This window comes from Lithobates pipiens, unplaced genomic scaffold, assembly GCF_037356315.1.
Source record: "Lithobates pipiens isolate NorthernLeopardFrog02 unplaced genomic scaffold, aLitPip1_a1.2 Scaffold_8, whole genome shotgun sequence".
In the NCBI taxonomy this organism is placed as follows: Eukaryota; Metazoa; Chordata; class Amphibia; order Anura; family Ranidae; genus Lithobates; species Lithobates pipiens.
The window spans coordinates 514,076,774-514,103,554 of record NW_027507903.1 but is presented as its reverse complement, the minus strand read 5'-3'; the positions used below and the strand labels follow the sequence as shown (position 1 = coordinate 514,103,554).

Sequence of the window (26,781 nt, the reverse complement as noted above, 5' to 3'; positions counted from 1 at the left end):
TTTAGTATTGATGGGTGCTGCAGTGATCACATGCTGGGAACCATTGACACAATTTACATACAAAGGCAATGTTTCGGAGCTACGCAGGGCCTCTTCGTCAGACAAGTGTAAGTAGCCTGATGAAGGGACCCCGCATGTGGCTTCAAAACATTTGAGAAATCCTTGGTGTGCTGGTGACATTTCTTTGCATCTCTGAACCAGCATCTCATTCCTGGAATGAGGTGGTGACCCTGGTGATGCAGAAAAAAAGATGGTGTGGTCTTTCTGATGAGAAAACCAGATAAATGCATTGTCATGGAGAGTACTGTGATCCCTTAGAGAGGTAGCAAATACATAAAAGTGTTACACTTTTGTATTAGTATGTATGCACTATAAATTCAACTTTCTTAACATGTTACAGCCATATTCAGGGTGTAACATGTAACGTTATGAAACGACCAGCCCCCGCTCCCCTCGCTTTGACAACTAGCGGGGGGGGGGGATCGTCTCCCTGTGCTAACTGTCACAATGGAAAAAAAACGGAGGCTATGGCTGGCCACGTCACTTATTAGTTTTGAATGGGAAACTACAAGTCACGGCAGCCTTAGAAGCTGTCGGCTTGTAGTTCTCAATAGATTACCACGCAATGCTTTACAGGCTCCTACAACAAAAAATTATGAATGAACATTTTTTTTTACCTGCAAAAAATGTATACTTATTATTTTTTGTCAAAAGGGGAACTTATCCTTTAACATGAAAAAAATGCCTTTTTAAATAATTATAATTATACAGTTAAAGACTCTACTAGCTTGTTTACTAATTGACTTGATGGGAGTTCACCTTGGAACAAAATATACATAAAGTCTAAATAAGTAGTACATTCCATTAGTAAGGCAATGCCATTAAAACAGGATTTGCAGTAATCATTAACATTTCAGGCTGGTTTAATGTAAAAGCCCATACTAAATAGTTGTAATAAACAAAATTAAACTTGTAACCTGTAGCAATATCTTTATTTCTCTTAACAGTGTTTTACACTAGTGAGATATCTTTAGCATACCACTTTTCTGGTTTCAACCTCTCCCCGTTCATCTTAATGACCTGCATTTGTATTTAAACTTCATATCTAAAATACTGATCCAGATTTGCTATGACAGGTATGCACTAAGCCCCAGGTGTGTAATAATTACTGATGTTACCTTAGATATCCTTAGCCTTTGATATCAAAGCACATGCATTGGCTCGGGCAATATTTTTGTTTAAACAGAAAAAAGGGGATCCACTGATAAATGAATTAAGTTGAATAAATGTACCCTGACCCGTACATATGTGTAGGTAGTGCCAACTAAAACAAAGTATCTGTTTGGCTGCTGTAAATCATTGCCCTTTGATAAGCTTTAGTTGACTTAATTTGTGAACTCATCCTAAATGTTCTCGACAAGGTGTAAATAGGCTTTAAAATAAGCCCTTATTCATCCCTGAAGATGTAGAAGCTGGGGAGCAATTCATCCTTACAAGAGAAGCCGTGGGGTAATCCATTTGGGTCTTGAAGGATAAATTGCTCCACAGTTCTTGCAGCTATAGAATTCAGTGAGGGCTTATTTTAAAGTCCTATTTGATCTGAAGGTCAGCAGGAGGAACCAGTGAGAGCTACAGGGCACCAAAGAGATCAACAGCCCTGGAAGTTTGGGGGGGTCATTTCCCTTGAACAGCAGTGTGTTCTGTGGTATAGGCAGTAGTAGAGGTATTTAAGCCCCATACACACTATAAGATTTTCTGCTGAGTTTTTCCTTCAGATTTACCAAAACCATGTAGTACAAGGGCCTGCCCGATTGCATACACATTGAAACTCCTAAGGTTTGACCTCATATTATATGTTTTTGTTAAATCTGAAGGAAAAACTCAGCAGAAAATCTGATAGTGTGTATGGGGCTTCACTCTCTTCTATTATAGGTACAGGTTTCTATGCACCTTTATTATGATGACGGTGTCATTTAAGGGATCTTTTAGGTACTAGATAGATTGAAATTGTATACTAAAAGATCTCAACAGTTTTGCAGTTGGTAATACGAGTGTTTGCCTTTGCCGAAGTTCTTCTCTTGCATAGAGAAGGGAGATCTAATCAAATATATTTAATTTATACATGACTGCTAAATGAGGACTACTTAGTATGTGTTCCTTCTGGGCATCAAGTGATCTTTGGGATTAAGCATACTAGTAGTACATTAGGCCAAATTGCATAATACATGGGAGTGTTTTTACCCCTGGCAGCCACTTTGTAAGATGCCAGGTCAAGAACAAACACCCATTTCTTATGTGCTAATAAAATTGTCAGAAGCAAAGCCAAATAGGAGTAATGATGCATTTCTGTAGCTAATGCTGCAGGAACTAGCTGATCTTCAGTATCAGTCACTATCTTCTGACACCAACGTCAGTTAGTGCACCCTTAACAAGAATCAATGTACCCATTCTCCATTCATTGTTTTTATAGTTTGCAGTATAGAGTTTGTTCATCGGTGTGGCAGTAGCACTGATGGCACAGTTATTTGACATAAGAAGGGGAGATCACACCTCCTGAAAGTTATAGTATTAGCCTTTTTACATTTGTTACAAATGGAGAACACGAAAATGTTCCAGTAAACAGTTTTTACTGCTCAATGCTGCTGTCTCCTGATCTCAGTTCCGCTTCCCTGAACCTCTGATGGGAGAGGAGGAAGGTAATGCTTTGTCAACCTAGGAGACACAAGTTTAATCACTGCACGCAAGGGTGCCTCAATTGGATGCTGTAAGAGAAAGGAGCCACCCTGAAACAGGAAACCTGGGGCACCAGTCATGGCACCAGCTTAATCAGGAATATAGGCAAAGATTAAATTAGATAAAGCAATGGCATAGTCAGTAAGAGATGAGGATTTAATATCACTTTAACAAGGTTTGTCCTTTAAAAAAAGTTACACTGTAAAACACAAAAACACTCCAGAAACCATATATGAGATCAAGTATCTCCTATCCTATTTTTAAATCCAGGTGTGTTTTATGTTCAGAAGGGTAGTTGAAGGGTCATTGAATAAAAATAGTATTTTAGGTATTAGTAGAAGAGAGTCGGCCTCTGGCTTCTGAGATCTCCCTGCCATAATTCCTGTCCACCTGAAAATTGTGGGTGTTCCCATCTGTCTGTGTGTTTTCTAGCTCCTTCTTTTACATTATCCATAACATAATACAAATTAACAATCCAGCAGAGATGATGGGAGCCCCATCCTATTGTGCATACAGCAGGTGTTCAGACCCAGAAACTCAGCACAGGGATGGTTGAAACTCTTCAAAATGGGAACAGAAGGTGTGCAGACCCAGGTACTCAGCAGCGGAATGGTGGGAACCCCCCATTATGGGCATCATAAATGTGCAGGCTTAGGAATAGTGGGAATCCCTCTTAATGGGCACAGCAGGTGTGCAGACCCAGAAATTCAACATGGGGTTAGTGGGAACTCCTCATAATGGATACAGCAGGTGTGCAGGCCCAGGAACACTGCACAGGGATGGTTGGAACCATTCATAATGACAATAACAGGAATTCAGCACAGGGATGATGGGTACTCATAAAGGGCCCCTCAGATGTGCAGTCCCAGAAACCCCGTGCAGGGATAGTGGGAACCCCTCATAAGGGACACAGCAGCTGTGCAGAACCAGGAATTTACAACTAGATCTCAACTAATGTTTTATGGACTCCACGGTCAGCATAATTCGACACTATGGCACACCTGCACTGTCTTGAAAAAGTATTCACACCCCTTGAAATTTTCCAATTTTGTCATGTTACAGCCAAAAACATAAATGTATTTTATTGGCATTTTATGTGATTGACCAACACAAATTAACACATAATTGTAAAGTGGAAGGAAAATGATATTTGTTCACTAAGGAGTATGAATACTTTTTGAAGACACTGTATCTCCAATGTGTTCTCCTTCTGCAATTCCACATCCCTTCTACCCCTAGTAACTGGATGTTGGCAACAGTCATCTCTTCAAAGGAGTGTCTTGTCCTGAGATCCATGGCATCCTGAGATTTTGCACTGAGCAGCATGTGTGTGGCTCAGTGTACAAATGGAGGAATAATGCTAGCAGGAGCTTTTAATGGCAGAAGAGAAATTAGAGTTACTTCTGCCATAAAATCTACTTCTAGCAATTTTCAGAATAAAGACTTTAGTTCTGCTATTCATTTTCCAGCATCTACCAATCTCTGAAATATCAGTTTTCAGTGGAGCGACCCTTTTAATTTTGAATAGCACTCCCACCATGTGTTTTATCCTTATACAAAAGTAGTACCCTACAGCCTGAGGTCTCTTATCTCTATTTTACAAATACCACCATCTGCCAGTATAGCTTTCTGTTATACTTTATTGCCTCATGTGAAGATACTAACTTTTCCTCCCTTTAAAATATCCTTAAGCAAAGCAAACATGGAGCACGTTGCCTGGAAATGTAACGGAGCAGTTTGTCTTGTGCTCAAACAAAGAGTTAAAGTACAAGGCTGATTTTGTAGTATTTTTTTAATGAACATTTCTGTTTATATTTGCATATGTATTTTTCTGGGCCTATGTAGTAACTTGTAACTATGGAAATGGAGGCTGTCAGCACATCTGCGATGACACAGAAACCGGACCCGTGTGTGATTGCCACCAGAAATACGCTCTTCACTCGGATGGCATAACCTGCATTGGTAAGTTTACTCCTCGCCCTCATTCATCAACAGAATCAGTTTGCACTTGTACAGTATCATGTTAATACCAAATTACCTTTATGGTATGATAAGAACAGATGTGACGATTGTGTTTGCAAAAATAATTGCTATATTTATATGGGGTGTTTTTTTTTGCTGTTAACTTGTATGTGTGTATTTACACCTTGGAAGGAGCACATGTGTAAGTAGGGGAGACTGTACTACTCAAAAATTTGTCAAAGATACCTTATATCTTCACAGTTGCTCGACAATGGAGTAAAAACTTGGTGGGATATTATCTCTTTCTTTTCTTGGTTTTGTTATATTAACAGTGTGATGATGAGATTCATCAGTCCATGACAGTCGATCATAAGTCAGACTTTAGCAGCCCTTATTGGACCTAAATTCAGGAACATGGCTGGGCAGCTGTTTCGTCTGTGTGTGCCTTGAAAAGGTCAATTTTTTTCCTATGGAGATGCTGACCATTGTTGGGGCGTGTAATAGATGGGCCTCTACTTAGGAGTAAATAGGCTCTTTCAATGAATGCGCCAAAGAAATTTCCCAAAACGACAGGTACACTTACCCAACTTAGCTTTGTGTTTACAACTGAATCATTTATGCCCTGTTGTATGTGGGGTAAAACAAAACTCTAAATGCACTACATACCTGACACCTAAGATCATTTTACCCCTTCCTGTAAGCCTAGGCCAGTGATGACGAACCTTGGCACTCCAGATGTTTTTGAACTACATTTCCCATGATGCTCATGCACTCTGCAGTTTATGAGAGTAAAGCAGCAAAGCAAGTCAGCAGTACCTCGTGGGAAGGTGATTTTTTATTAAAGTTTTCTAAAGTTTAAAGTTGCACTCCTTGGCAAGCGGAGCAAGAGTGTTCCCCTTGCTTTCTCTGCATGTTACAACGTGCCCACGGTGAATGAGAGTCTAGGATCACATCACCTACTGAACCTACATTATTGGACAACAAGCGTTACTTTGGAAATGCTGTTTACCTTACAGCAGTAAGGTAAGGTAATTACTGCACCTAGTGTGAGGATATTATAAGCATAGGAGCACTGGTGGAATCCACCTCCTGTTTTTGGAGCACGCAGGATACTGCTTTGTTGATCACCAAATGGACGTATTTTATCACTAAATGGACATGCGTTTTATATAACTATAGTTCACCTTATTCTCGTTTTTGGAATTTTTGCTTAAACACATATCTCACTGTTTATGGACTATTAGTATTTTGTTCATACACGTGACACACTGCACATGGACTATTAGCATTTTGTGCATTTTTTGATTTGTATTGCACTTTCATAACGACACTCAGTTTTTTTTTTTTTTTTTTTTGTCTTCCGTGCCATATCATCTATACATTTGGGTGCACCTAATATTATTTCACTGTTATTTATAGAAGATTTCTTATATCAAGTTTTTTTGGTCAAGTGCACAATTTGACCTGGTGTATTGCACTTTAGTATTTATGCACATTGTCTGAGCTTATTTAAACATACAGTTTCACACTTTATTCTATTTCTGTTTTGGTTGTTACTTGAGTACATGTTAGTTTAATTAGATTTATTTAGCCGGAGCGCAACACCATTTCTTAATTACTAGCACTCTGCAGTTTAGTTGAGCATCATGAGAAATGAAGTTTCAAAACATCTGGGGTGCCAAGGTTTGCCATCACTGGCCTAGGTTATCATGGTCACACCTTCTGAGCTCAGGGTCCTCGTGATTATTGGGCTTGTGTAATTCTGTATAGAGTGTCATTTAGAAAGCATTGAAAACCATCCCACCTCATGACATTGGAGATGTGAGAGTCAGTTGTTTAAAGTTTGGTGCAGGGAGAAAAGGGAAGTCAAGTTGGGCTTTAAATGTAAAAAAAAAAATCCATTTGTGTTTCAAACATGAGGCATAAGTGATAAAGTAGTAAAAGTGGTACTTTTTTAGATACATGTCAAGTCGGCCAAGTGACTAAAAACAATGCCTTCCTCTGTGGCTGATATCTGAACAGTTGTTTAGGTAGATGGAGACTGAGTAACAATGCAGATCTAGAGGCTAATCAATAATTATATATATTTATTAATACAATCATAAAAATACGGAGAAACTTGCAAAATATGAAAGTCCCGTAAAGAATTTCTTATAGGTAAAACTATACATTAATAACCTGAACTACTCCCTCCGTGAAATTATATTATACTTTACCTTTATTAGTTATTATGTGCCATTAACTATGTGACTTGAGAAAGGACTGTACTAGATTTCAAACTGTTGTCAGTTGGAAATACTCTGTATTGCATATTACTCCTATTAACCTGTTGCCGACAACTTAACACATATGTGCAACAGCAAAAAGGCTGGGCCTTATCAACCCGATGCTACAGCCAATCACAATGATCATGTGATCAGGAAATCTGTCCTGCCTTCCATCATTGTGAGACACTTAAAGGCCACCAGGAAGGGTTTAAATGGTAAGTCCATATGCCAGCTCTGTTTTAGTTTTCAAATGTTGGAGAGTTAGATCACCTAATTGTTCCTTTCAGCTCATAGGGACAGTAATCGTGATATGTCTGAGGCAAGCTACCTACTATGGCCTTGCCAAAGAAGTCCCACTCTTCTGCTACGATTTTATTGTATTTTTTATTAAGGAAAATTCAACAGCAGGATTAGGATAGACCCAGTGAAGCTGATAACACCTCCAGTTCCATGGCTAACTGGAACAGAGCCATTAGCTATGGCAGTGAAATCTCACTTCTAGAGTCCCAACAGAATTACAGCACCAAAACAGATATTTGGCAGGTAGACATTGTACGAACAACCTTCATGTTTATAGCTTCTCTCCACTTTCCTGTTACAGAAGCTATGCAGGGTGCCTGTATGACTGTGCAGTCCTTTAGGCACCAGAGAGAACCTTTTATGCAATGCAAGACTGTGTGTCAACATTTGTACTGGGGCTTTTTCTCAGCTCTGCCAGCTCAGAGTTCTGTAGTTTGAGAGCAGATAGAAGTATTTGCACTGTATTTTAAAACCTGTCCTATATAAAACCAGTTATAGATCGTAACATACAGCATTTACAGGCCTATAAAGTAAAAAGCTAAGAGACTTCAACTGGGCTTTAGGGAACCAGCTCATGATTCTGCCTACCACCCATTGCTTATTACTGAAATTACAGTTTGTGGTAGATTGACTCTTAGACTACATGCACAGGGATGTATATAGGCGTGATATATGCCTAGTGTAAAAAAACACATAATTTTCCTGTGGCAAGGGAGAAGCAGGTGAAGAGTATAGCCAGCCATAGAATTTAATGGTTTTTTGTCCCTGCTTGCATGTAAATGATAATTCTTTGGAATTTAACCACACATGCATGTATGATCTATATTACAAAAGCAAAAGTGTTGCATTTTGGGAAATTAGGTTGTACATGAACACGGGGCAAACATCCATTCCCCTTCTATAGCCGGTTGTATGTAGGTTGGTTCAGCTCCCCCGCTTGCAGCCAAGGTGAAAATAATATATATTTTTTTCAATTGAAGTTATGTTTGATAGCAATAATAGTCACTTCACCTATACAAACAAAATGTAAAGGAGAACGAACACCAGACACCATCCTCAACCTCCCCAAGTCCTCACTATACTTGCCTCCAGGGTTCTCAAGCTGTCCGCACCCCTGCAGCTGGTCCAGTGGTTCAGGGAACCTGCCCTTCTCTCGCTTCCCAGTGATGGCACTGACCAATCAGAATCAATCTGGATCGTTCCACAAGTGCTGAAGGAGAAGAGCAGGGATTTCAGTTCCCTATACCATTGGACCAGTTGTGGAGGGTGCGGACAGCTGGCAACCCCAGAGGTAGGTACAGCGGGGGCTAGGGAGTGGGAAGGGTGTCCGGTATTAGTTCAACCTGCCATTTTTTCTGTAAAGATGAACTAACCCTTTAAGGAACATATTTTACAGCTAACTGAATTGCAGAGGACTTTTTTATGATGAAGAAAATGAATGTGTGTGTTGCCTATGGCAACCAGTCTGACTGTTGCTTTTTTTCAATGCAGGTTGGTTGCTAAGGCCAGGTTGCTGTTGGCAGCACAATTAACTATTCTTTCCAAGATATTTTATAAATATACTCGGGATTATCTAAAACATTTTCCAAATTCCATTTCAGCAAGTTATTTATTTGTACGTTTGACACTGGCCGAAGTTTCAGTCAACGTGTTAATGACAGTAATTCAATTGTCTGCAGCTTACCGCTCCTGATTATAACAAGCTGTACTACTGTACAGATTTCATAGTAATTAGAGGTCCAATAAACACACAGCTGTACCACTTCCCAGAACGCAACTCATTAACGGACTGCAGACTCACAATTGCAGAACACCAAGCTGGCGTGAGAGAAGCGTAAGTTCTGAGAAGTGGTGAAATGAGGGGAAGTACTATAAATCAACAGGGATGGGCTTTGTTTTTGTTTTTTTGCCCTGTGCAAAATTATAGTATGATATCTCTGCTCTGAGGCAAAAATTAACTGTAGTGAAACTGATCATTAAGATGATCAGTGGATCCAGATATCTAGGCAGAAGAATATGTATGTAAATCAAAATCTTGATTTTTCCTGTAATAGTTTTGAACTTTAAGTAGCTCTTTCAGCAACTTTGCAAGGCTGTACTTGAGATCCACTCAAGTGACTTTGCCTGTTGCAGTCACGAGGAAGCATTTCCTCAGTCTCCTATCCCCTCCAGTGATCAGTCACAATGTGAGAGGCTACGGGGGGGGGGGGGGGGGGGCTCATATGTGTCAGACCTTTGAGAACAATGCCAAGAACTGCACAGTCACCAGGCTTTACATGATTGGGATCTCACTGAACCGGCGTCCCAATATGTTACACCCTAAATAGGTGTAGTTAGACTGCAGGGAAAGCCTTGTGGTCCCTCTAGTAGTGGACCCTCAACAGCATTGCCATTATACTGTATATGGAACCAAGGCTGGTGACAACAGTAGCTCACTGAAAAATCGTTACAGAACAAAGTTCTGTTCCCCCAAATAGCAGCAAATAACTGCTAGGTATTGCTTCTTGCCACTTATACCCCAAATGGAGCCCTTTTTATATTCTTCCGATTTTATTTATGCATAGAGTCAGTAAAATGTTTTCTCTCTCTATGTAATTCCTCTCAGGTCTGTAATGACTTGATAGCAGATCAGACTGCTTCTCCTGTGACTCTGAGGACAGGGTTTAGAGGCTGACCTCGGCCTAAAGGAATCCATATATAAACACTGTAATACAACCAGGCAGTGGAAATGTAAATTTTTGATTAATGACAGCAAGGACATTAACTCTTGTTACAGTTTTGCTACTCCTTTTTAGAGATATATTGGACCATTGAAACATGATCAGGAGAATGCTATTTTCCAGTGTCTGGTATTAGCTTATTGGGGAAATTATTTATAATGCACTGCAAAAACATTGAAATAATTGATAACATTTTTTTTGTCTCTTGATTCCTTTGATTCCGGTTTAGCAAACATTATTGTCATATTTAAAGTGTTGTCCATTTATAACAAAAGGTTCAGTAGCAAGAGACCCAACATTGTAGAAAGGTAGTCATTTCGCTCCCATGGCAGTCACATTTGCCTGAGTTGTCTTATTTATCAGTGTGTCTTGGGCAATGACTGCTTTTAAAAGTATGTTTTGTCAGGTTTGTCCTTTTTATTTTCCATACTCCATTGTAAGAGGGAAGTAAAAATGTAACAATTGTTATTGTGGTAACACTGTATTATTGAAGGCAGCTTTTTTCATATAATCTGCTAAAGAAAGGGCTATAAGCAAACATGGTATTGTCCTTTGAGGTATATTATTTCTTTTCTGGGCTCACACAGACATTGCAAAGTACAGTAATACAAAGCAGTCAATCTAATTTTATTTTTACTGTTACATAAGTGAAAGATGAATCTAAAAGGCAGCGTACCATACATGCACAGTATATCACAGAGCAATCAGTCATTCCGAATACACTTTGCATGTTCTAAATGTAACTAAAATGAGATTGGCTGCTGAGCATAGCTGCCCTTATTATATTGAACAAATGCATATTAAGAGAGAGGTTCCATATTATGAGGCATCCTAAACAACAAAGGAATGCGGGTCCCAATATTTTTTCTAGTGGGGCTTAATGTTACATTGAGGGGGGGAAGCAGATAGCCCCATTTCTTTAAGAGGTGAAAACCCTTGTTTATCTGCCAATGGAACATATTAAACTTAATTCAAACAATTTCTCTAATGGTCTCATGATCGTGGTTTCTGTGGCGATTTAGGGTGGTTTTTAGGTCCCAGATCGGCACATCCACTGGGGGAGTGGGTTTGTGGCTGCTGTCCCTGCTTCTCAGTGCATGGGGAATGCCAGCACCACGGTGTACACCCTGAGCTCCGGTCCGCGAGCCGCATGGCGGCAGTCGGCTTGTTTCCCCTGCTAAACAGCATGGCTGGAGTGTGCAGTGGGAAAGGGGAAGCCACGCGTGTGGAGGGGCGGAACTTATGCATTCTAAGCTGGCCCACATGAAGTACCCGGTGGGGTCACTTCCGCAGCATGTGGCGTCATCAACGGGCGCCGGAGCCGCTAGTTCCTGTCTCTAAAACGGTGCGAACTGGGAGGCTGGTGTATAAAAAAAGTGAAACCCGGCAGAGGCTGCGGACCACTACAGGGGCAGGATGGACTCCTCTGCGATACCTGCACAGACAGTGGAACTAGGCCCTAACACCAACACCTCACAGGTACTTGTTTGTACATCATGTGAGTGTTTTCCCCCTTGTAACAAGTAGGGACTAGGTGAAGGGGGCACATTTTTCCTTTCCTCCTGCACGGGGTGTTATGGAATGTATGTGGCATAAAATTATTTGGGGTAATTTGTTCTCTTGCAGTCCAAGAAGGAAATGTGCGGTTTGCGGAAACAAATTTAGCTCCTAATGGAGCAAAGCAGTTTGCCACACCTGTATAGACAGCCTAGTTAAGGATGACCAGGTAGTCTCCTGTCAGAAAATGCTGCTGTTACAGATAAGCTTACGTCTACCTTTAGCTTGTTTAAAACTGATTGATAAGATTCAAGTTCCCTCAGAGGGTCCATCTCCTGTTAGGACTTCAGCCAGCCCTAGCGCTCCACAGAGAGTGAAGACTCTGAGGCTGAAGCCGGATCTACCCATTCTTCTCTGGAAGAATCAGGGTCAGATACAGGGCCCAAGGATAAAGAATCTGCAATGGGCTTGAGGTATAAGTTATCATTGGAAGATGTAGATGACTTATTAAAGACTATCTATACGACACTTGATATAGAAGAATAGAAGGTACAGTTGTCTAAACATGACCTTATGTACAAAAGTTTGCATAAGAAAAAAGCTAGAGTTTTTCCCATGCATAGTTCCTTTCTTGAGACTATCACGCTGGAGTGGGAAAATCCAGAGAGAAAACCTTTCTTTTCCGGTAACCTAAAAAGGAGGTTTCCATTTAAAGAGGATACAGCGCATCCATGGAATAAAAATCCTAACTATGGTTGACACAACTACAAACAAACTTGTAGGCGGGTACCTCTAGAAAACAGATTCAGAAATCTTTCCCTCTCCTATTTCATACAGTGGGGTTTTTTGCCGATTCTTCAGCAGAGTCGGTAAGAATGACAGCTAGGATTTCGCCTTAGTGAATTCGGCCAGAAGAAGCCTATGGCTTAAAACCTGGTCAGGTGATGCTGCCTCAAAGTTACGCTTATGCGTAACCCTCCTCAACAACCCACCAAGCAACAGTGACTTGTGTCTCCCAGTGGGAGGAAGATTGGGGGCTTTTCTCCCACAGTGGGCAGCAGTCACCTCAAGTCCATTCATGCTGGACCTAGTGACTAATGGGTATAGGCTAGAATTTTCTTGCCAGCCGCCAGAGCCATAATTGGTCACCTTTCCTCCCCAAGATCAGGTAAAAGCGAGTGCCCTGGGTCTCCAAATTGGAGACTTGATAGATCAAAAGGTCTTGATCCCGGTTCCCCGGTTGGATCAACGCAAGGGATTTTATACCCATATATTTTTCATCAGAAAGCCTTCAGGAAAATAGTGGCTTATCCTGAACCTCCTGTCTCTGAACCGTTCGATCAGGTACAAGCACTTTTGCTTTACCCAAACTGCTTCATGGCCACTTTGAATTTGGGGGATGCCTATCTGCACATCCCTATTCATCCAGCCTTCCAAAAATTCTTGAGACTAGCGGTCAAGATGGTAACAGAGATTCGGCACTTTCAATTTCAAGCCCTCCCCTTCGGTCTGTCCTCAGCCCCACGCATCTTCACAAAGGTGTTGGGGGGGGGCGTTGGCTCCGCTAAGGTTAAAGGTGATAACAATTATCTCTTACCTGGGTGACCCCCTAGTGGCGGCGGAGTCATACCAAAAGTTATTAGAGGATCTCCAGACTGTACAGGACTTCCTTCAATCTCTAGGCTGGTTAATAAACAAAGAGAAGTCTTCCTTATTTCCGGTGTTCTGTCGAAGTACCCCCCATCAAATAGTGCTTGTGAAGAATAGAGCCGCACTTCAGCTGATTTGCCGATTAGCTGCAGTGATGTGACCAGGGCGCAAGCGCACATCGTAGGAGACATCTCTCGATGGGAGATACCATTTCACAGCCACAATTGAAACTTATACAAACCGCAGGGGGAGACCGTAGTTCTGACATTGTGCCTCGCTGTTGTGGGGTGGCTCTACAGTGTGCTGATGGTCCAGTTTTGTAGGGCAGGTTTGCCTGTGTGAAAGGGCGGGTTGCAACACAGACAAAACCAGCACTTCAACACAGCCACTAGTCACCCTCCAGAAGCAGTGATGCACAATTTGAGAATTACGGTCTCCCCCGCTGTTTGTATAAGTTTAAATTGTGCCTGTGAAATGGTATCTCCTGTCGAGAGATACCTCCTACGATTTGCTCTTGTGCCCTGGTTACGTCAGCCCAGCTGATCAGCAGATCAGCTGTAGTGCTGTTCCGTACGGCGCATGCGCAGTACATACTGATAGCGGGCATTTCTCGACAGAACACCGGCCCAGAAAGTGACATATCTGGGATACCAATTTTGCTCAGTAGACCAAAAAGTTTTTCTCCTGCAGTAAAAGGTCAAAAGAATAATGCAAACAGTGTCAGCCTTAAAGGGCAATCAGTCGGTCTGGCTGGCTGAGGGAAGTTTCAAGAGCAGTGGTTCTGATGACTTCTTGCTTTCCTACCATGCCATAGGCAAGATTTCATCAATGCCCATTACATATGTTTCTACTAAGGAACTGGGATGGAGTTCCCTGGAATCAAGGGTCTTGTGACGCACCTCCACCCCAACAAGAGGTCTACCATGGTCCATTCCGATATCCCAGGGGATCACAACGGATGCGAGTTTCTGGGGATGGGAAGCCCATCTCATCAACGCAATAGCACAGCGAGAATGGTCCTCAAGGGAAGCTTCATAGAATCAGAGAGAGCTTCTAGCGGTTCAGAGAACCTTGTAGGCATTTCAGACAGAAACCAGGGGTCAAAATCTCCAGATTCTATCTGACAATATTGCTACTGTTGCGTACTTCAACAAACAGGGAGGTACAAGGAGTGAGACACTTCAATCTATTGGCCAGGAGATTTTATCATGGGCAGAAGGGAATCTAGCCTCAATTACAGCAGTGTATCTGAAGGGGACACAAAACTGTCTGGCGGATTATTTCAGCCACTACCGGGTATCTTGAGACAATTGGTCCCGAAATCTTTGCGGGTCTCACCGACCGATGGGAATGTCCCAAAGCGGACCTCAGAACAATCACAAGACAGAGAAGTATTTTTTTTTAACCCAGCGGATTAATCATTGGGGATCAATGCTCTAACGGATCCATGGCCATTTGACCTCTGTTATGCCTTCCCGCCAATCAGGCTAATTACGGAAGTCCTCTACAAGTTTCTTCTAGAAGAAACAGATCTTGTCCCAATAGCCCATGGTTTTCCCTGTTACAGACTCTGGTCTCAGTGCCTCCAATGAGTCTTCCGAAAAGACAATACTTATTATCGTAGGGTCCAGTGTCGCACCCACAGGTGGTTCCCTTAAGCTTGATAGCCTGGTATCTGAAGAAAAGTTACTAAGCGCCCAGGGGTTCTCTGACACAGGAGTCAAGACCCTGGTAAATTGCAGAAAACCAGTCACTAGAGCTACATACTCCAAGGTCTGGAAGAAATTTAACTATATTTAAATGTATTTATTTATATATTTATTTATTAAATTTGGTTATCTGAAAATCAAAGATTAACTCATGATGTTCCTTCAGTTTTGTAATTTTTTTCAAGAGGGTGTCGACAAAGGTCTTTCAATTAGCTACAGGCGGCAGCTATCAATGTTTTTCTCCAATTTTTCTCTTGGGAAAATCCCACTTAAATCCATTTCTAGGTCCAGGCCAGTAGTAGTTAGAAGTTGTCCAACCTGGGACCTGTCCCTGGTGCTTCAAACCCTGGTAGAATTCCCTTTTGAGCCCCTAGAGGATATTTCAGTTATGCTACTTACCTTAAAAACAATTTTTCTTGTGGCAATTACCTCAGCTCATAGGGTAAGTTAATTACGGGCCCTTTCAGTGAGGGAGCCTTTGCTCACAATTTTTGAGGATTGGGTTGTTTTGAAAACTGATCCAGGATTTCTGCCTAAAGTACATTTCACAGATCCCAGGACATTGCACTGCCAACCCTTTGTAGTTCACCAAAGGGCGACCAAGAAAGAAAATTTAGTTTTTTAGACAAGAGAATAATTCATCTCATCTACCTTGAGGTCACCAAGACCTTTAGAAAAACAGACGCCTTGTTTGTCCTCTTTTCAGGAGCACACAAGGGTGCATCTAAAGCCACCTTGGCTAGATGGATGAAGCAAGCTATTTCTGAAACTTACAAAATTAGGGAAGTTCCTCTGCCTTTTGTCACTGCGCACTCAACAAGAGCCTTGTCTGCATCTTGGGCTGAGAGGGCTGGGGCCTCACCGGAACAAATTTGCAGGACTGCCACATGGTCCAGTTTTTCGACCTTCATTAAACATTATCGCCTGGATCTCCTATCTGCTCAGGATCAGGCGTTTGGCCATAAGGTCTTTCAGGCAGCTGTCTCTCCCTAGACTGGTAAGTTCTGGCTCATCGTCTCATGGCTGTTCTGGAAGACGCTAGAGAAATGCTGAGTTAGATTTACCGGTAACTCCTTTTCTGAAAGTCTTCCAGGACCACCAGATTTCCACCCAGTTTTGTCTTGAAGTTATGTGTATTATGCATATGTTTTACAGGAACGTCCTATGGTTCTCGAGAATACTGACATGGGACCTGGAGGACCGCCCTTTTATCTGGTGGCATTTTAACATGTTTCCTGTCCTGGTAGGAGGAGCCCTAGGTCTCATGGCTGTCCTGGAAGTCTCTCAGAAAAGGAGTTACCAGTAAGTCTAACTCAGCTTTTCTTATTTTCTACACTAAAGTTAAACTCATCAGCTTAATTCTCAGTTGACCTACATGACTGTTTACAGTTTTATCTGCGAAAGGATTCCATTATGTTCAGCCACACTTAAGATGTGCATGCTGTGCCAGGCAGCACTGCAAGGAAGATCTTTTTGCTACTTCCTGGATTAACTTCATTGCTTTCGGTGAAAAGTTGGCTTCATGGGAAGGCAATAAGCTAGCTCTGTCCCTGGGTCACCTATATGCTCGCTGGACAGGGGTGATGATGCAAGCTGGGGTAGAAAAGTTGACACCTAAAACTGCATTACTGAACCTGGAAATAAATGTGCCATCTGTATGATCATGCAGTGTGGCAGAGGTGTTTAAATCACAAGACTGGCTGTACCAAATACAAATCATGCGTCTGGTAAAAAAAAAATTATGACATTTCTTAAGCATACAGTACAGGACAGGATCTTTAGTCTTAATCTTGGGTTGTATGGAGCTATCTTAAATTGGTAGTAAATGCAGTAGGGACCCAGCTGTGAAGCCGAAAAGGCTACACTGCCGGGTTCCCTTACCAGCAGTGGCGGCAGCAGCACCCGACCAGCCGTTGACATCACTGGACTCCAGGACAAGTAAGTGTCCTAAAGTTAAAAGTCAGCAGCTACAGTATGTGTAGCTGCTGACTTTTAATTTTTAAAGGGGTGGACAGAACTTCTCTTTAAGGCTGCTCTCCGACTTCTTTCAAACTCTTCTTTTGACCTGTTATGTGGCTTTACTTTTGCTGTGTTGCTTATCACTCTGACTGCTTTTGGACATTACATGGTTGAGACTAAAGATCATGTGTCCTGTGCTGTACAAAAAATAGCATTGTTTTTCATACCTATAAAACCCTTTTTCTTGTCGGACTGAACAGAACACCATACCATCCCCCGTTTCCCTATGATCTCCATATTGCTGCTACAAAATAAAGACTTGTTGGGAGTGGGTAAGGTTATATGAGACCTTTTCTTACAGCTTTATTTGTCAGTGTCCAGTCATCTGTAATTAGCTGCATAAAACCTGTGGTTAAGACTAAAGATCCTGTGTTCTACTCCAAAAAAAGGTTTTACAGATGCGGTAAATCAAAAATCATACTATTTACTTGTAGTTTGGAACCAAAGCCCAGTTAAAGTCTCACACTTTTTTTTTGTAATTTTATAGTCCAGTAACCATGCATGTTATAATTTGTGAATGATGTTCACCAGGAAAAATCTTTGAAAGCTTTTTCCTCTCACCAAAAAGGCTCCTTTTAGCCCTCACATTGCAGTGCTGTGTGCTAGAAGAGCTGAGTAATAGCCACACCCCTCATCACAAGTGTCCACAGACATGTATAGGTCTAGGTATGTATAGGTATGAAAGGTGTGCGTCTCATCAGGTCTGTTGAGTTATGACTACTGAGAGTGCTGGGTCTAACTCTGGTGCCTCTTTGACTGCACTGTCATTTTAGAAACCATTCATAACTGCTGTAACAGGAAAGTGGAGGTAAGACTATAAAAAGGGAGGTTGTTCATACAACGTCTATCTGACAGCACATTTATTTCTGTGACTTCATTTGCTCTGTATGTTCAGTTACATGGATTAATCTTCATTGCATCCATTATGCTATATTGACTTACAAAAAAAGGACCATACTCAAACAACCAACAAACAACGCAAGCTTGCAACTGTATTTGTTCTGCTGTTTGAGGATGGAAAAAAGTGTGATTGGTTTATATGGGCAGTGGGCACCTCACTTTCCTCCTGTTTATATACATCAAGCCAATCATTATTGGAAGCCCCATTTTATACACGGTAATTATGTGTATTGTTTTAGGTTTTAGGTCTATACTCTTATTTATTTTTTATTTATTTTTAATAGATTTTAGGTACATTCTCTTGGGATGGCACCCCCAACTTCTACATTTTATTTTTTTAATTTTTTTTAGGCTTGTTCTGTAAGATCTTCTTTTATGTAAAGCCTGACTCTTCCTGCTATGTAGTCTTATGCTTCCTGATGCAGAAGTAGAAATGTCACTCCTGCAAATCCCTGCATAATTAAAAGAAAATATACAATATACAAAATGGCATCAGCATGTGAGTAGAGACAGGTGCTTAAAGTGTTAGTATACCCGTAACTAAAATATTTCTGTCTGGTTTCATGTACGGTAGCGTTGGCATACCAAGTAGGGGTTAAAACCTCTATCAGGTGTTTCTTTTGCTGTCTGTGTCACTGCTAGAGAGATTTACCCTCTTTATTTGTCCTAATAATTATTGTCGTCTAAAGACAGTAGGGATACCTGTTCCTGTGACAGCAGTCTGGGAGGGAAATTATCCTAACTATTTACAGATTTCCTCTCATTTGCTGTTGCATGTCTGGGAAAGGAAGGAAAGCAGAACATAAATAATAATTAGGTTTTAATGGGTTTCAACCTCTTCCTTCTTTCTCCCAAGTAAAAAAAAAAATGAAGCTACACTATATTACCAACAGTATTGGGACACCTGCCTTTACACACACATGGACTTTAATGGCATCCCTGTCTTAGTCAGTAGGGTTACATTTTGAGTTGGCCCACCCTTTGCAGCTATAACCAATTCAACTCTTTTGGGAAGGCTGTTTACAAGGTTTAGGAGTGTGTCTATGGGAATGTTTGACCATTCTTCCAGAAGCGTATTTGTGAGGTCAGGCACTGATTTGGAAAAAGGCCTGGTTCATTCCCTCTACTCTAATTCATCCCATAGGTGTTCTATTGGGTTGAGGTCAGGACTTTGTGCAGTCAAGATCCTCCACCCCAAACTCGCTCATCCATGTCTTTTTGGACCTTGCTTTGTGCACTGGTCTGCTTAATTTGATGGAGAGGGGACTATGGTGTGGTATGGTGTGCGGTTGTTATTCAGGGGTAGGGCTTGGCCCCTTAGTTCCAGTGAAGGGAACTTTTATGGCGGTGGCATACCAAATAATTTTGGACAATATCATGCTCCCAACTTTGTTGGATCAGTTTGGGGGTGGCCCCTTCCTGTTTCAACATCACTGAGCACTGAGCACAAAGCAAGGTCCATAAAGACATGGATAAATGAGTTTGGGATGGAGGGACTTCACTGGCCTGCAGAGAGTCCTGACTTCAACCCAATAAAACACCTTTGGGATGAATTAGAGTGGAGACTGTGAACCAGGCTTTCTCGTCCACATTAGTGCCTGACCTTACATATGTGCTTCTGGAAGAATGTTCAAACATTCCCATAGACACGCTCCTAAACCTTGTGGACAGCCTTCCCGGAAGAGTTGAAGCTGTTATAGCGGCAAAGGGTGGGCCAACTAAATATTCAACCCTATAGACTAAGAATGGGATGCCATTAAAGTTCATGTGCATGTAAAGCAGATGTCCCAATATTTTTGGTAATATAGTGTATTTATACATTTTAACTGCCAAGATCTTGGTACAGATAAAATAAGCTAATGGGTGCTCCATCCCACCAGAATCTGCCAGTTTTAAAATTTTTAGTTTTTTGTAAAATGATCATTTGATTTGCACGTACCAAACCAAAAACCAGGCTACTTTAAGCCGTCAGAAAGTGGCAGCTTTTACCTCCCATGATGCATTTCCGTTTCTGGATGAAGATTGTGGACAATGTAGATCAAGAACAGGTGGAGTGTCGTATCCATATGCCTATTAAACAGCCATTTGTTTATCATTTTATCTATTAATGTATGCATTTGCTTTTCACCACGCGAGGCTAACTTTTCTCAGATCTGCTCCGGCAAATTGTTATTACAATGGCCATGAAATTGTGTTTTACATTATAAAACAATTTTTGACGTGTGTTTTTCTTAAATTGCCAAAACAGATCCTGTTAAAAGGGGAACTGCACTGAATTGTGTTTAGACTAAATGCTTATTTAAATATACACAGCAGCATTCTGTTTATTGTTAATGCAGTGTAGTTGTACTTAAGAAAAATAAAGCTGTGCTGTTTTTGTATAGTCAATTAATAATGTTTTATACATGTTTACATCTTTATTGTCAATCCCATTGGAATCCCTATGTCCGCCCCCCTTCTTCTTCTGTTTGGTTGTTTTGGTTCCTTAATCTGTTTTAAGTTAGAATAAGCTTTTTTTTCTGTGGTTTTAATGTTTTTTTAATCCTTTTTTTTTCGTTCTGAAAAACTCTGCTTTCTGGTGATGGTCCCTGATTGCCTGTCTTGTCTTAAAAAAAAGAAAAAAAAAAGAAAAAAAAATGCCGATATGAAAAAAGACAAACTCAAAAAGAGCCTCCTTTGCAGCCTGATCTAATCTAGAACGTGTCGAATGTCTTCACTTAACCATGTAGTGTTGCAGAGATAGGCAGCTGTCCTCTATACTCCCATGATCTTCCCTCCCTATCTTGCGGACTTGTGTGGTGCTTATTTAAAGCCCATTTCAAACATGCAGGTAAAATTTGATTGCAAGGTAGGAGAGCAAAATAAGAATTTTTATTCAGTGTGCAGGCTCTTGAAGTATCCATTCTTCTCCATGTGAAAAGTTTAGACTGTGCTTGTTGACATGGGGGGACTTATAGACACCTGTATTGATACTTAAAGCGGTATTAAACCCAAAAGCTAACTTTTATTATATTGCAGCTTATCAATTCTTAGATGTGATGACTGCATTCGTTCTCATTTTTAGGCTCTGTTCTATTTTCATCTGGTGATCTGGCCAATAGGTCTGTTGTTTTTCAAAAGAACAAGCTCTCTCGCAGATGTACACTATATAAGTATTGGGATGCCTGCCTTTAAACACACATGCACAAAGCAAGGTCCATAAAGACATGGATGAGCGCGTTTGCGGTGGAGGAACTTGACTGACCTGCACGGAGTCCTGTCACTATATATATATATATATATATATATATATATATATATATATATATATATATATATATATATAAAATCAGTTACAGGGATGAGACTACCTATTCAACACTGACAAGGGTGCTTACAGTGTTCAGTTTTATTTATGTGAAACCTTTATCCCTAAAAGAAAAAAAAGTTGCTTATAAATTGTGAGCTGGAGTATGGCTTCAATTTAGTTAGTGTATTCAAATCTTCTAGTACATCTAACAATCTCCTCCCCCAGACTGACAATGTGACCGTCCACTTGTGCCCCCTGTGCTCCGTCTTCCAGAGTGGGGCACTCCGATACAAGGACAGTGTTACAGGCCCGATCACCAGGTGAAAACAGAGGGGGAAAAAGCCAGAAAACAAATGCAGGCACCACATCTAATGATCGTAAACTGCAATACATTACATTTTTATTTTGGGTTTAAGACAACTTTAAAGAGACCTCTTCATATACCCATTCAGGACAAAGTGACAGGTCCTCCATATGGTTCATCCACCACCCACAGATCTCATCTACCCATTTCCTCTCAACTCAGTTTGGTTTGCAGGAACCCTGAGCCTGATTCCTGTGTAATCTGCATGTTGCTCTATGCCAAGCTTCATTCAACCTTAATGACCTTCTCCTCTCCCTTGCGTGACAGTGACAAGGCCTGGCGAATAGCCACTTAGAGCCAAGTACTGCATCCAGGGAGAAAGCTACATGCCCCCCATACCCAGGGACCATGTACTTGGTTATTGGAATGCTCCAATGGACAAACAGTGTAGCAGGGGTTACAATGACAGTAAATATCTGTGGGTAAGGTGGTGCCCTTTTAAACGAACCTGCCACTTAGCCCTGAGTGACCTATTCTATTTGAGCTTGTTTATTTCAAAACTGCAGACAGTGTCTACTAATCCACCATGACCATGATAAAAAATTTCCACATATCCCATTGTACTCAATGGTTACTTTAAAAGCTGTTAGTTATAACAGTACAAGAAAGGTGACAAGTGCTGTTTCTGAAGCCGATGGGTTTCCTGTCCTGCCTTACACTATCAAATTCATTTGAAAGATGTTGCTATGATTTAAGCCTCATGACAAGTCTGCAAACCTGTACAATGCTAGACAAATACACCTGTTATTTTTGTCTAATGCATTTGTTGTTTGCTATCTTCCCCTGATTGTTATTCTATGTAATGCATGAGACAACTATCTGCCGTCCATCATATTTAAAACTTAAAGGCAATCTCCACGCCATTTATTGTTAAATCCTTATTCACCAGATCATACTAAGATGACTTGCAAAATGTTAATCATAGTTTTACAAATTATATTTAAAGCAAAAGTAAAATACATTTTAAATTCTCCAAAAAAATGTATTTCAATTTTGACTGGCTACCAGTGGGTTGAACTGCTTCTTCTCTCCTATCTCTTAAATAGCACCTGTGACCAGACTATGGACAGTAAATTATTTATATATTCTTAGCAGATAGTAAAGGATTATTTTAATGAGCCCTCACTGACCTCTGTAGCTGCAGGTCATTTTTAGAGATCAATCTTTACATTTCAAAACAGACGCAGCTTCCCCCCTTAATTTCCATTGAGAGCAGGGATTTGGTAGCTTGCCAGTCTACTCATTTAAACATACAGGGTGCTGTGTACTTTTAGAAACCCAACTTCAAAATCTTGGTGTTGTGATCCTGTAAAAATGAATTTCTCCATGGTACCTGCAGCTGCAGAGGTCAGTTATGGCTTGTCTAAAAGCCCTTTTACTGTTTGTTAAGAATATGCAAACATGTCAATGTCCATAGTCTGATTTCAGTAGAGTAATTTGGATCCTCATTCCCTTTCAGAAAGCTATAATTAAGGTTTTCTAGTCGAATGGGGGAGGTTGACATCATTAACTGTATTTTTATGGCCTTGTAAATTGGTGCCAGTTTTTGCAGAGATTATCCCTCCATCATGAGAGAGGTATAAGAAGCCCATTTAGGATGAATCAAAGACCATTCATTTTGGTTTATCCTGTAAATGCTTGTGTCACTGTCACCTCCTCTCTGTTATATAGAAGAGATGAGGGCTGGGTGATTTGTAGCCCTAACACACTTTCTGGCCTACGTAGCTATGCAGAAGTTCATAGCTACATATGTGTTGGGGGTCAGTTACTCAGAGTATTGATGCAAGAGGATCAGCATGGCAGCCAGATAACTAGAACTTTTTGAAAAGGAAGGCCAAAAATGGTAGTCAACATTTTTATCTTAGAAAAGGTTTACTTAAAGCATTTTTGAGCACAAGAGACACTCTCACCTTGTCCCTTCAGGGAATAGTGACCGTGTGTGTGTGTGTAAACTTCAACCCTCAAGCAAGCTTTTGGCTAACTGCCAAGTATTGTTGCAGCGGGTAGGACCTAATAGCCAAAACATTCATCTTTTCAGACTAAGTATTAGCCAAAACCTTTGGTTCACAAGCAAATAGATTAGAAACAGTCAAATGTTATTTTGCCGTGGGCATCAATTCAACAGCATAATTGCAAATCATCCTAATATTTATTGGTTTATATGAATTTTTGTGACAAAAAAAATTGTGTGGAGTTGTCCTTTAAGCAAGGCATTGCAATACCTTTTCGTTACAAACCCTCTTTCCTTCCCATCAATAACTGTTCATTTTGTCTATTTCCTTCCTTGTCTATAACAACCTATTGATCCTAAGTTACTCTCACTAGTTTTATGTATTCCTAATTTGTTCTAGATTATAGGAAGCTTATTGTTTTCCATCTAGTGTTGCGGTATGCACATTAAAACAAAAAAATTAAAACAAAACTTACTTTTCTTCCTTATGCTGCTTTTTCTTGCTTCACTGCATGTCAACCAATTATAAAAATCTTATTTGTTTGCGACATCTGAATGTCTACTTAAATGTATCCATAGACAACAGGCAACCAGCACTGCCCAAACGATCTTCTCTTCTTTCTCTTTTTTTGTCATGGTTGGTTTAAGTGCATGCTGTGTGTGCCTTTTTTATTATTTTTTTTCCCTATGTCACGTTATTAAAAGGTCTCATCTTTTAATGTTTCATAATCATCCATCACCGGACTTTGCTACTCACACTGTGGTTTCACTCTTGGTTCTTGAAAAACTAGATGTCTCTACTTCTGTCTACTGCCTTGTGTGTTATTAATAGATTTGTTTCCATGTGTATAACACCATCCATATTTCTGCAGCCACTAATAATATTCCTGGTGGGCTTTGGCAGGGTGGGAGGATGGGGATTAACAATCTTGTGGAACGGTTTTCATACCTTCACTACTGGCTTTTTTCAGCTACAGTTGTGCACATTGCCAAGAAGCTCTGGTTAGTAGATTCGGGCTTTCTGATTAACCAAATGCTCCATGTTTTTCCTTAATTGTGTTTTAGAAAAGGATGAGGCTGCAATTGAGAGTTCTGAGTACAATTCCACGTCAGTAACTGATGTGGACAAGCGGGTGAAACGGCGACTCCTTATGGGTAAAAATTTTCTTCCAATTTTTTGCTTATACAAAAATTTGTGCTCTATTTCTTTGTGTGTGTGTTTGTGTATATGACATCACAGAAGCAATACTAAATCAGAGTGCGCTTTAGACAGAGTTGACTGTGATGTAATTGTCTTGATATAACCTCCTTTTTTTCAGGTCAAGTTTTTTTAGATTCAAGCCTTGTTCCTCTAAAGATCACACAGATGATTTTTGTTGGCTTGTTTCTTCAAGGGATATTCCATCCCTGGGCAGAAATGAAGGGTATATCCTTTTAGAAGGCTGTGGGTGGACATGTTGATTACCTACCATGTTGGTAAATGGGATTGCATGGAAAGCTGGAAATCCTCACTTGTTCTGGACTACTTTGTATACAGAGAGATTCCCCCCTACTTCTGCAACTCCTGGGAGTTCTCAAGACAGAGCGCTAAAATGTACTTTTTTCCCTGTAAATTCACCCAGAGGTGAATTTTGGTATTATTGTGTGGCCAAAAAATGTAGTCTAGTCCATCCAGTATCATAAAAAAGCAGAATGGGATTTCAGTGTTCAAATAATGGATGGTAAAACGTATGAATCCTTTTTGTTGCTAGAGTCAAATTTTTGTTATTTTTCTTGGAAATGCCCTTACATTTTTCTGATATACAAACACTGCCATCCCCACTTTGGACAAAGCATGCAGTATAAAACATCTGGCTAGATTCTTCCTGTATTACTATGTAATTAATTTTGAATAAACTACTATTTATTCTGATTTAATACGCAAGATGAAAGGTTTATTCACATTACTCCAAAGACCTGTAAATAATAAAAAAAAGTCAAAAGTAGCTGAGATTTATTCTATATGGACAGCTAATCATCACACCTATACTATATAACCACAGATATGTTGAGATACATTATAAATTATTGAGTTAAGGTGTTTCAGAGGATTCTGTTAATACTACAACATCCAAAGACCTTTTTGACAATTTTACACATTCAACCTGTGGGTAAATATTAGGGGAAGGCCCTTTTTTGTTTCAACATTACTGTTCTTCTGTGAATAAAGGCAAGTCCATAAAGACATGGTTTGATTTGAAGGATATCATGTGGTCTACCCAGAGCCCTGACCCAAAACCTATTGATCAATTTTGGTTGAATTGGAAAACTTACATCACAAATGCCCTTCTGGCACAAATTTCTACAGACACCCTCAAAATATTGCTTAAAGCACACCTGGTATTGTAAAGGCTAGGCTATTATGGTCACAAAGAGTGGTCAATTTTATGATTTTGGAATGTTATGTCCATCAAGTTCATTAACATCTGATGGTCAGGTGCTCACAAACCTTTGACCATATAGTATATCTATAGCAATTACAGGCCAAAGTCTAGCTATGGGTCAAGGAGCACAGTTGGCTTACACTAATCTGGCTAAATAAAGAGTCATCTATGTATCTGTATTGTTTGAAAAATATTTTTTTGCCAGGATAAATGCATACACAAGAATAAACGGCACAGGACCTGTATGGAAGCTGCCATTGCTGACCGTTTTTGTAGGGCCGCGTTTTGAGGCTTTTACTTTATGCTTGTTGCACTGTCAAAGCTGAAGTAGTGATCACATGATTGCTTGGTTTCCAGCAATCATTATGGACCCTACTTGTTAGTGACAGCCAGGATTGAGAGCTATGGGTTGTTTATTATTGTATCTCCAGCACTGAGCATGTTACCGAGGAATGTTAACAGGTTGATGATCAAATGGGGAATAATTAGATTGAAAGCAATTGAGGCAAAGATCTAGCGATGGCTCATAGATCTAGCGATAGCTGCTTTCACTGCTGAGAAAATGACACGGAACCATTTTCTCGTGAATTTGGTTATTTTGAAATTATTGTAAAAATGAGTCTAAAACCTCCGGAGCCAGTAGGTTATTTTGCTAAGGTGCCCGTTTCAATAGTTACCTGACTGCATGATTTCTTAACTGGAATGTTTAATGTAATGCTCCAGAAAGATTGAACATTTTTAAACCACATAAGTGGAAAAAACTCTTGCATCTGGAAGGAATATTTGTACACCAGAAAAGTTAAACAGTGATAGCTATTCAGTGGAAAAATAGCGGGAAGAATTGCAGTTTTCCTCAATGGGCTCTGGCCAGCTCCCTTTTTTAGAGTGTTTATTTGAACACGCGTACCAAGAATTCTGCTTTGACGTTGCTGTGATTCACCAGCTTAGGAATCTCGGACAGTTGGATCCTCCCAGGAAGCTAATGACTGTCTTTTTT

The 26,781-nt window shown here is 40.4% G+C and overlaps 1 protein-coding gene across 2 annotated transcripts in view; it reads left to right on the top strand.

The window, feature by feature from the left end:
• SCUBE1 (signal peptide, CUB domain and EGF like domain containing 1) overlaps positions 1-26,781 on the top strand; it is a 453,110-nt gene that overhangs the window by 251,443 nt on the left and 174,886 nt on the right. Inside the window, exons 6-7 of one of the 2 annotated variants that reach the window (XM_077469394.1) lie at positions 4,579-4,695; positions 24,427-24,516. In XM_077469394.1, coding sequence (XP_077325520.1) covers positions 4,579-4,695; positions 24,427-24,516 — 207 coding nt within the window. The remainder of the gene's footprint in view (positions 1-4,578; positions 4,696-24,426; positions 24,517-26,781) is intronic. The other variant, XM_077469395.1, reaches the window with a different exon arrangement.